The sequence below is a fragment of the Pteropus alecto genome, unplaced genomic scaffold, assembly GCF_000325575.1.
Source record: "Pteropus alecto unplaced genomic scaffold, ASM32557v1 scaffold68, whole genome shotgun sequence".
Lineage (NCBI taxonomy): Eukaryota > Metazoa > Chordata > Mammalia > Chiroptera > Pteropodidae > Pteropus > Pteropus alecto.
Window position 1 is genome coordinate 237122 of NW_006441386.1, and position 12165 is coordinate 249286.

At 35.7% G+C, this 12165-nt stretch overlaps 1 protein-coding gene across 3 annotated transcripts in view; it reads left to right on the forward strand.

The window, feature by feature from the left end:
* ZNF713 (zinc finger protein 713) overlaps nucleotides 1–12165 on the forward strand; it is a 61804-nt gene that overhangs the window by 34220 nt on the left and 15419 nt on the right. For all 3 annotated transcript variants that reach the window (XM_015594578.2, XM_025051540.1, XM_015594579.2), the window contains 2 exons: nucleotides 937–1063; nucleotides 2124–2216. In XM_015594578.2, the coding sequence (XP_015450064.1) occupies nucleotides 937–1063; nucleotides 2124–2216 (220 nt within the window). The remainder of the gene's footprint in view (nucleotides 1–936; nucleotides 1064–2123; nucleotides 2217–12165) is intronic.

Here is a 12165-nt window from a genome sequence, read left to right on the forward strand (position 1 = left end):
GCACGCATGTGGCCATGAAAAATTCGGGTTTTATTCTAAGTGCAGTGAAAAGCTTTTGAGGGAATTTAAATAGAATACTAACATAAGTAACTGAATTCCACTTAAAAATCACCCTGATGCATACTATGTAATAAGTGAATTTGTGAGAGTCAAGAATGGAAAGGGGAGAACCACTTAGGAAGCTGTCGCTGTATTGTAGATGACAGAAAATGATAGCTTAAAACTAGAAGATGGAGAAAAATAGATGGTTTTGAGAGCTTTACTTTGGGAAACAGCAGAGATGAGCAAGAGGGGTACAGTCAAAGGAAGAAAAGATGATTTCAAAAAATGTAGCCCAGGAAATGGCAGGGTAATGGTAAATCAGATCGTGTCATTCCTCTGCTCAAAATGTGTGGCTCCTGTTTCACTCACAGTAAAAACCAACATCCTTATGATGGCCTAAACAGTCCCAGAAAATCTAAAATCTGGACCTGTTACTTTTCTGACTTTATCATTTATTTCTACTCCTTGCTCACTCTACTTTAGCCAAGCTTGGCCTCATTCTTCTTTCTTGAACATGCCACAAACACTATTGCCTTAGGACCTTTGTACTGTTTTTTCAAGTCTTTTCTCAAATGTCACCTCTTCATTGACATCTTTTCTATATTATTTTTTGTTTAGATGATATGAGAGTCTTTCTCACAACAGATTTTTAAAAACTTAAAAGCAAGCATTATTTCATGCATGTTTTTATATATGTCGTAAAAGATGATAGAAGGATAGACACTAATTGTTGTTTCAAAAATTTTGACCTGGATTACTCAGAGCCCCCTTAAGACTCTTAGCATAAGTCTCGGACATCCTAACATTTGTCTGCTGCTGTACTTTTGCCCCTTCCCCTAAGGTCCTCAGTAAGAAATGGTTTCTGGCTGAACAGGGATGTATTTGATGTTTCAGGAATCACTGACATTCCAGGATGTGGCTGTGGACTTCACCAGAGAGGAATGGGACCAGCTGTACCCTGCTCAAAAGAAACTCTACCGAGATGTGATGCTGGAAAACTACAGGAATCTGGTCACACTGGGTAAGGGTGGTGTCCCTGTAAAACTGGAAACCATTCTGTTGGGTTTACAGTATCCCACCTTTACCTGGGCGGGGGGATATGTTCCAAGACTCCCAGGGGATGCCTGAAACTATGAATAGTGCTAAACCCTACATATACTGTTTTTTTCCTGTCCAATCGTACCTATGAAGAAGTTTAATGCTTTTTCATCTTAACTAAGCACTTAACATACACTGTAGCCATAACTATTGCAGTTTGAAGTGTGACAGCAAAACAAGCATGAACTTCTTTTTCTTTCACAATTTCACAGATAGAAGATATGTTCTTACCATAGATCTAAGCAACTTAAGGATATAATTATTTTTCTTTCTTTATTAAGTTGAGAACTGTCACCTTTTTACTTAAAGGAAGCACTTATGGCTTCTATTTGGCATATCTGAATTGCCAGCATCACTACTCTCATGCTTTGGGGCCATTATTAAGTTAATAAGAGTTACTTGAATACAAGCAGTGTGATATCCCAACAGTCGAACTGATAACCTGATAGCTAAATGACTAATGGGCACAGAGCATCTACACTGTTGATAGCTGGACAGAGGGATCATTCATGTCCCAGGCAGGACAAAACAGGATGGCACAAGATTTCATCACAGTACTCAGAACAGCCCACAATTTAAAACTTATGAATTGTTTGTTTCTGGAATTTTTCATTTAATATATTTTTGGACTACAGTTGACCATGAGTAACTAAAACCACAGAAGGTGAAACCGTGGGTAAGGGGTCACTACTCTTATTTTCTCAAGTAGTGAAAACTTTCGTAGCCTTTGCGAATGTGGTTCAGGCCAGGACAGAAGAATGCTAATCAGTTTTGTAGACAGAGACCTTTGTTCCCTGGTCTTTCTCTTCAGGTAAAAAGTCTTCACTTTGTTGAGTTTTAGATGGGTACTTTTATTTTGCTGCCTTTGAAGCCTCCCTTTTCCAAATCCAGAGATCCTTAAAGGCTAAAAAGTTTGGAAATTAGCCTGAAAGAAATTTTCATTCCCAGTATAAATTTCTGAGATACATTTTTCCTATGAATAGGGCATCAACTTTATAAGCCAAAGGTGATCACTCAGTTGGAGCAAGAAGAGCAGTGGATGATGGAAAGAGACAGCCCACTAGACATTCATCCAGGTGAGAAGCAATCATTTAAGTATTTGCTACTGAGTGAAAGGAAATAGTCACTTTTGAAATATTCAACTCAGTGTGCTCCACATAGCTCCCTCTGGAATCTAAACAATACTGAAGACTTTAAAATTTCAGTTCATATTTGGTTTTTTTTCCAAAGTGAAAATGGCCCTCTTATTTTTTTTAATTAAACATAATATATGCTTATTATTAAAAATTTTTACACAACATGAAAATTATTTTGAAGGTATTAGTTTGAATATCCATAAATACCTAGATGTTGCAAATCTCCATATAGTGTTTTCCTTTTATTTTTTATTCACACATTCTCTTTTGATTTTGTTTTTGTTCTTTTACTATTTATTAGTTTCCTATTGATCTTTTTTTTATTAAATTTATTGGGGTGACATTTGTTAATAAAATTATATAAATTTCAAATGTACAATTCAATAATACATCATATGTGTATTGCATTGTATTCACCACCCAGTCAAATTTCCTTCCATCACAATATATATGACCCCCTTTACCCTTCTCCTTTCCATATCAAAAATCTTTTGCCATTTTTACCTACCTTTTTTTTTTCTTTTATTAGAAAACTCTTTAAACTTGTCCAAAATTTATAGCCCTGATTTTAATTCTTTTGTTCACCTTTGCGTTATGACCCCTACTCTACTTAACGTTACTAAAATGATTTTCTTGGAGATTACTCCTAACTTCCTTCCAGTCAAATCTGGTGGCTAAAAAACCACTTCATCTTCTATTTGACTGTGTCGACTTTACTTTTATGAAATTTTCTTCCACCCTAGCTTGTGATACACACTATTCTTGCCTCTCCTAGCCTCTCTCCTGTATCTTTACCTGCTCCTTTACTACCTTCTCTCCCTCCTTATTCTTCTAAAGGTATGTATTCCTATGGACTTGATGTTCCATTCTGTAGTACAGTGCTTTTAAGTAGTCATTTTATGTCATTTTCCCATTTCTAGTCTAAGTATTTCACCCACATTCTTTTTCCAGATTTTAGATTATATTTTTGTTTATGAATGTCATGTTACTAATTTAATTAAGTACTGTATTTCAAAACCTGGATCTGTTGATTTTATGCTGTTCTTCAAACATCTCACTAAATATGAGTCTTCTTGACCAAAAAAAAGAAAAACTCCTCCTTAGTTCCCTGTTATTGGCATACCACCAATAATGCTCTGCCTGGGTTATATTAGCAAATAGTTGACTGCTAAATGTATGCTATTTTCCACTCCGGTCCATTAAGCAAGCTACCCTGCTCCATCTCTAACTAGTTTTCCACTCTGATTCTTTGTTCTGGCACCTTGTTTCATAAGTTGGATTTGGTTTTGTGTCATTTGAACTTCAGCTTTTTCAATTTCAATTTGACTTTGACTTGGCTCTCCTCCTTGCTTTTTAGTGCTCTAGGTTATTTTAGGCAGAAAACTTTGTTCCTATTTCAGCCACATTGAACCTGAATTTTGCAAAGCCTGACCAGTGCTGGCCATTCCATAAGTAGAGGCTAATAATTAAAACATTTCATCAAGAACCCCTAGCACTTTCCCTGACAACAGTGGGTAACATTATTTCTCTGAACCTCCATACCCGGTCTTGGGAAGTAGAAAACTAAAGAAAGAAAATGTACAACTCTCTTTTTAGGTGAACTGCCCGAGTAGGCATCTACAGCAAAAGGCAGAGCTGTTCTTTCCTGTGGGTACATATGCCGCCATGTGTAGGATCCACACTGTTTCTCATATGTCCCTACCCACAGACCCTCAACTAGAGAAAATAATTACTAACTTACGAAAATTTCCAGACGTCATTATGCATCTATATATAGATACCCAAGGTTCTTGGTTCATAGATCAGCTTGAACAAGTAATTATTTTCACATCCTCCTTGTCAGAGACAGGCAGGCTAGCAGTCTTCTCCAAGGAGAATACTTACATTTTTGCATTATCTTATGAGATACAATCTTATGAGGATGTGGTAAAATATTTCTGTTGATTGAAGGACTGAGATAGAATGATCTGGCTTTAGTGACCTAATTCTGTTGTGCTCTCTGGGGTATTGCCTCCCTCATTGTTATTGACATCTGCTGATGTCTATTTATCTAAAAATCTCTTCCTAGCTAAGATGAGACCTGGAAAGCATTCAATGGATTTTGCAACAAAGAGGTCAGTAATTGTAGTAAAAAGAGGAATGACAGAGGAGTGTTTAGAACAATCAATATGTACATTGTTGAGTGAACAGAGGTTTTAAAAAAAAAAGTAGAACTAGTAAGCGTACAGTATTCTCACAGGAAACTAGAATGAGAAGGAGAGACAATAAAGAAGATATTTACTAAAATAAAAAGGTGGTGTCAAAAGAGGATTGTTCTAAGTAGGAATGATTTTAGCTTGCTTATAATGCCAAAGGGAAGGAGTCAGTGGAGAAGGTACATAGAAAATAGATACAAAAGAGTCAAGATTCTAGAAGAAATAGGAATAGAATTGGAGAGAAAGAGATGAGGATGATTTTGTACATAAATAAGTTTGTTTGTGGAAGATTTGGGAAGTTCACAAATGGTGATTTTTATTTCCTTGGTAAAGTCCTCTTGGATGTAAAAGAATTGAGAGGTCAGGTAGAGATCTTGAGGAGCACTTGCTATAGCATACTAAGATCAATGGAAGCTGACCAAAGAGTAGTAAAGGGATTACTGAGAAGTTTTGGGGGCCCAAAGATTTATCCTGATAGATATGTGGTTTCTAATTTCCATGGGTATGCCATTTCTCTTGTTATATTAAGCACTGGAAGAAGTTTGTAGAGCCTCGGTTGAAGGCCTGTTCGACTGTTGAAACTAAACGAGGAAACTGTGAAAGAGAGTTAGTTAATTTAAGTGAATTGAAATAGAGTCCAAGAAGTGACAAGAAGTAAACTAAGGTCTGAAGAGGACTGAAAACTGAAAGACAATAAAAAAATCAAAGAAATGGAAGTCTAGATTAGGTCAAAATGTGAATAAGAGCATGAGACTACTCTGGGCAGGAAAGTGTGTGATACTGAGTTTGAGATGTCTTATGTGGAGCAAAGTTCAGAGTGTAACTTTGTTGCTAGGTATATAGATTGTTGAAGTGGAGTTAGAAAATAATATGGAAGAGCCTCATTCAATAGCAACTAAAAAGATAAAATACCTAGAAATAAACTTTCTACAAGAAATATGCAACACCTACATGATGAAAACCTTAAGATACTTATGAAAGACACAAAAATAAACAACTAAATGAACATACCAAGATGTCAGTGTTTCTACTATACCTGTAGTATAATCCCATAAAATTTTTTGGAAGGCTCTAGATAAGCTCATTTTAAAGTTCATGTGAAAAAGTGATGTCAGAAGCATGGTGCTGTGAGAGGTCTCCCCAGATCTCTCCCCTTTGAAATAACAACAAACTGAACATTTGCAACTCAAAAAATAACACCCAACCTGCACACAAGCACATCTGAGAGATCTGCTCATCAGAGCATCCAAAGGTGGGTAGTTCCACATGAAACTGGGAGGCATATTAGCAGTGTGAAACAAAGGAGCTGTGTTATGCAGCCAGAACTCCCTGCAGAAGGAGGGGAAGGGGACATAACACATCCGGGTCTTCCTTTGAAACCCATAGCAGTACTGCCTGAGTGATCAGCATATTCCATGTAGTGGAGCCCAGGGATCAAGGCAGAGAGCGGGGCAGAGACTAAGTATGGAAGGGCAACAGCTGTGGCTTAGCAACCACCATTGCCAAGCAGGAAGCTGAGTCACAGAGCCTGGACACACCCTGTCCTTCCACCAATCCAGAGCATGTCCTTCCCTCCCCCATATCCTCTCAGAGCTAACATCATTGAGCCCAGGGGAATTTGCGCAACCAGTACTAAACATATACTACAGACGGTACAAGAGAGAGGAGCGGCGGTATCAAAGGAAAACAGCTGAAACCTGGAGAACAGCAATAAGGGAAGGGAAACAGCCACAAACACAGCAGACCTTTCTTAATCAATCCCACACCCACTTAGTGAGACTGAGTCAGAAGGAAGAAGCAGAACATTGCATCTGACTCTTGGGGCAGTAATGGGACTTCAGGACCTCTTCAGACTCAGACCCCCCATCTTCCACTGCACCTTTCCATAGGGTGGAGCCCTGGGACTGAGGGACCTGATCGCAGAAAAGGCACATAGCTCACCAGAGGAGAGGCTTTATAGCCTCAAAGCAGAGATATAAGAGGCTTGGATGTCATCTACTAGAAATCAAAAGAAAAACCTCTTCTTATCAACCTCCTAAAGAGATATAATAACAATTTTTCGTTTTTAAAAAGAAAAAGCAAAGTATTCCCATTAACACCCAGGCAGAAAAATAGTCCATCAAACACCATGAACAACCAAGGTGACAAGGCAACTCAGAAAGAAAGTGAAAAATCTCCAGGAAATAAGCTCAAACACATAGAAGTAGGAGATTTAAATGACAGAGAATTCAGGATTGCACTTCTGAAAAACTCAACTAGATGAAAGAAAATTCTGACCAACAATTCCAAGAAATTAGAAACAAAATAAATGAACAAAACGAATACTTTTACCAAGGATATTGAAACCATAAAAAAAAAAAAAAAGGAACCAAACAGAACTTCTGGAGATGAAGAACACATTAAAAGAGATGAAGAATGAAATAGTGAGCTTAGGAAATAGAGCTGACTGGATGGAGGAAGAATTAGTGATGTTGAAGACAGAAATTTGGAAATGATGCAGAAGGACGAAGAGACTTAAGATAAAAAAAGAAGAAACTCTACAAGAACTATCTGACACCATCAGAAAAAGCAATATAAGAATAATGAGTAGACCAAAAGGAGAAGAGAGAGAGAAGGGAATAGAGAGCATATTCAAACAAATAGTCAGTGAGTACTTCCAAAACCTATGGAAAGAACTGCATCCTTGAATCCAAGAAGCAAATAAAACACCAAATTATGTCAACCCAAATAGGCCTTCTCAAAGACACATTATACTAAAATTGTCAAAAATTAATGACAATTCCCAAGGCAGACAGGAAAAAGAAAAGGGTAACCTAAAAAGGAAAACTCATTAGACTGTCTTTGGACTCCTTAGCACAAAACTTATAAGCAAGAAAGAAGTGGCACCAAATATTCAAACAATGAAAAAAATTACCAGCCAAGAATAAATATATCCTGCAAAGATCTCCTTTAGATATGAAAGAGAAATAAAGACCTTTCCAGACATAAAAAAAAGCTGCAGGAATTCCCCACCATAAGGCCTTCATTATAGGAAGTACTAAAGGGGGTAATTCTACCTGAAACAAATGGACAAAATACATAACTATGAGTAAGATGACTAACAGGCAGACAGCAGCAGGAAATTGCAACCCTTATTAAGAAAAGGGTATTATAAGCTTAAATATTACATAATGGTTGAAGGTCAAAAAAAAACTTTAAACAAAGAAAACAGCTACTGCAACTTAGAAATGAATGTTCAATATATATAGTAATAATTTGAGACAAAAACAAAAGGGGAGGGAGTAAAGATCCAAATTCACAGAGGTGAATGGAGATAAAGTGCATGCAGAAGAAAATGGACAACTGTATGTATGTGTGTATATATATGTGTGTATATATACACATACGTATACATATACATGTATATGTATATATATGCACACATTATGTATGTATACATACATACATAATGTATGTATACATACATACATAATGTATGTATACATACATACATACATATATACCCATCCTTTACGTAAACTTAATGGTAACCACACTCCATAAATCCAGAACTGAGACACATAGCATATAAAACATGAGGAAACAGAGGGAAAATCCACAGAATACCACAAAATTAAAATAACAGAAACACAAGAACAAAGAAACAATGGAGACACTGAGCTACCAGAAAACAAAAAGTAAAATGGCTATAGGAAAACCTCATATTTCAATAATCACCCTTAGTGTAAATGGACTGAACACACGAATAAGAAGGCACAGAGTACCAAACATGATCAGAAAACAAAACCCAACCAAATACTGCCTTTATCAGACACATCTCAGCTACAAGGACAAAAATAGACTCAAAGTGAAAGAGTGGAAAACAATAATCCAAGCAAATGGCATCCAGAGAAAAGCATGTGTCACCATACTTATTTCTGACAATATAGATTTGAAGATAAAAAGGGTAATGAGAGACAGTGATGGACACTTCATAATGATTAAGGGTGTTATACATCAAGAATATCTAACACTTAATATTTATGCTCCCAACCAACTACTAACAACTAAAAGGAGAGACTGACAAAAACACAACTATGGTAGGGGACCTAAATACCTTATGTCAGCTATGGATAGATCAAACAGAAAATAAGGAAATATCATCCTTATATGACACATTAGATCAATTGGACATAATCAATATTTACAGAGTCTTTTATCCCAAGACAGCAACTTATACATTCTTCGCTAGTACACATAGAACATTCTCAAGGGTCATATGTTGAGATACAAAACTAGTCTCAACAAATTTAAGAAAATTGAAATCATACCAACCATATTTTCTGACCATAATGTTTTGAAACTGGAGGTCAATTGTAAGAGAAGGCAAGAAGAACTACAAAGACATGGAGATTAAACAACATGCTACCGAAGACTGACTGGGTAACAGAAGAAATAGGAGAGATCAAGAGATACATAAAAACAAATGAGAATGAAAGTACAACAAAACAAAAGTTTTGAGACTCCACAAAAGCGGTAATAAGAGAAAAGTTCATATCATTACAGGCCTGTCTCAAGAAACAACAACAAACCCAAATAAAAAACCTAAAATTACATCTTTAAAAATTAGAAAAAGAAGAACAAATAAAGCCCAAAGCCACAAAGGAAGGAAATAGTCAAAATTAGAGCAGAATTAAATGAAATTGAGAACAAAAAGACAATAAAAAAAAAAAACTAATGCAATAAATAGCTGGTTTATAGACAAGATTAATAAAATTGACAAACCCCTGGCTAGACTCAATAAAGAAAAAAGAGAAAGGACACAAACTAAATCAGGAATGACAGAGAAGTTATGACAAATACTGAAATACAAAGGCTCATACAAGAATACAATGAAAAATTATATGATGCCAAATTTAATAACATAGAAGAAATTGACAAGTTCTTAGAAATATACAATCTTCCCAGACTGAATCATGAAGAACTGGAAAATCTAAATAGACTGATCAACATAAGGAAATTGAAACAATCATCAAAAACATACCAAAAAGCTAAAGTCCAGAACCAGATGGCATCATCAGTGAATTCTACTAAACATTCAAAGAAAATTTAATACCTATTCCCCTCAAACTCTTCCAAAAAATCGAAGAGGAGGCAATATTTCCTAACTCATTTTATGAGGCACATGTTTCCCTGATACCAAAACCTGGTAAAGACAACACACACAAAAAAAACTACAGACCAATATCTCTATTGAACACAGATGCAAAAATCCTAAATAGGATACTAGTGAACCAAATATAGCAACATACTAAAAAGATTATACACCATGATCAAATGGGCTTCATCTTAGTGGCACAGGGATGGTTCAACATACACAAATTGATTAATGTGTTACACCACACAAACAAAATAAAGAATAAAAATTATATGATCATATCAATAGATACAGATAAAGCATTCAACCAGATATAGCATCAATTTATGATTAAAACACTTAATGAAATGGGTATGGAAGAAAAGTATCTCAACATCATAAAGGGCATATATGACAAACCCTCAGCTAACATCATACTTAATGGTGAAAAGCTAAAAATCTTTCCTCTAAAATCAGGAACAAGACAAGGCTGGTGCTATTACCTCTATTATTCAATACAGTATTGGAGGTTCTAGCCAGAGCAATCAGGCAAAAGGAAGAAATAAAGGCATTTAAATATAGAATGAAGAAGTCAAATTGTCAGTTTTTGCAGATGGCATGATTCTCTATATAGAAAATCCTAAAGACTACTTAAAAAAAATAGTAGAAATAATAAATACAGTTATGTTTCAGGTTACAAAATCAGTGTTCAAAAATCTGTAGCATTCTTATAATCTAATAATGAATTTTCAGAAAAAGAAATAAAAAATAATCCTTTTGTAATTGGAACAAAAAGATTAAAACACCCAGGAAATGTGAAGGACTTATACACCAAAAACTGTAGGACATTTTTAAAATAAATTGAGAAAGACACATAGAAATAGAAAGATAGTTTATGTTCATGGATTGGAAGAATCAACATAGTTAAAATGACCTTAACCTTAAGCATTATACAGATTTAGTGCAATCCATATCAAAATCCCAATGGCAATTTTTAACAAAATTGAAGAAAAAAATTGTCAGATTTGTGTGTAATTACAAAAGACCTTGAATAGCCAAAGAAATCCTGAGAAAAAAAGAACGAGGCTGGAGTTATCACTCTGCCTGACTTCAAATTATACTACAAAGAGACAGCAATCAAAATGGCATGGCATAGGCAGAAAAACATACACACAGACCAAGGGAACTGAATTGAGAGTCCAGAAGTAAACCCCCACATATATGGGCAAATAATTTTCAACACAATGGAGAAAAGAAAGCCTCTTCAATAATTGGCGACGAGAAAATTGGAAAGCCACCTGCAAAAGAATGAAATTAGGCTGTCCACCACACACCAAAAACAAATCAAAATGGATTAAGGACCTGAATAAAAGGCCTGAAACAATAAATTGCATAGAAGAAAACACAGGTACTAAACTCATGGACCTTGGATTTAAAGAGGATTTTATGAATTTGACCTCAAAGGCAAGGGAAATAAAAGAAAAAATAAATGAATAGGACTATATCAAAATAAAAAGCTTCTCCACCGCAAAGGAAACCATCAATAAGGCAAAGAGGGAACAGTCAGAATGGAAGAATACATTTGCAAACCATGCCTCTGATAAAGGCCTAATATCCAAAAAATACAAAGAACTCATACAACTCAACAATAAAAAATAATCAGTTAAAAAATGGACAGAGGACCTTAACAGATACGTCCCCCATAATGACATACAAATGTCCAACAGACATTAAAAGATGCTCAACGTCACTAGCTATTAGAAAAATGCAAATCAAAACTACAATGAGGTACCATCTCACACCTGTTAGAATAGCTGTAATCAACAGGACAAGTAATAACAAATGTTGGAGAGAATGTGGAGAAAAAGGAACCCTCATACACTGCTGGTGGGACTGCAAATTGGTACAACCACTATGAACATATTCGAAAAGATATTTGCACACCACTGTTCATAGCAGAATTATTCATTGTGGTCTAAGTGTCTTAAGATAGATGACTGAATAAAGAAGCTGTGGTACATATATACAATGGAATATTACTCAGCCATAAGAAGAAATGAAATACTGCCATTTGTGACAGCATGGATGGACCTTGAGATAATCATGCTAAACGAAATAAACCGGACAGAAAAAGCTGAAAATCACATGACATCACTTATACGTGGGATATAAACCTAAAAGCAACAAATGAACAGGACAAACAGACACTCATGAACGTGGACCATAGACTAGCGGTTACCAGAAGATAAGGGGTGGGAGAGGACGGGGGAGGTAGATGGGGTAAGGGGGAGGGTTAGGGGGAGGGTGAAGTGAGTAAAGGGGATCAAATATATGGTAACTGAAGGAAACTGGACTTCGGGTGGTAAACACACAATAGAATATACAGATGTCAAATTGTATATCTGAAAATTATATAATAGTATTATTAACCAATGTTACCCAACAAACAATAAAAAAATGAAAATAATTAATTTTTTTTTTTTTTATAAAACTACAATGAGATACCATCTCGCATCTGTTAGAATGGCTGTCATCAGCAGAACAAGTAATAACAAGTGTTGGAGAGGAACCTTCATAC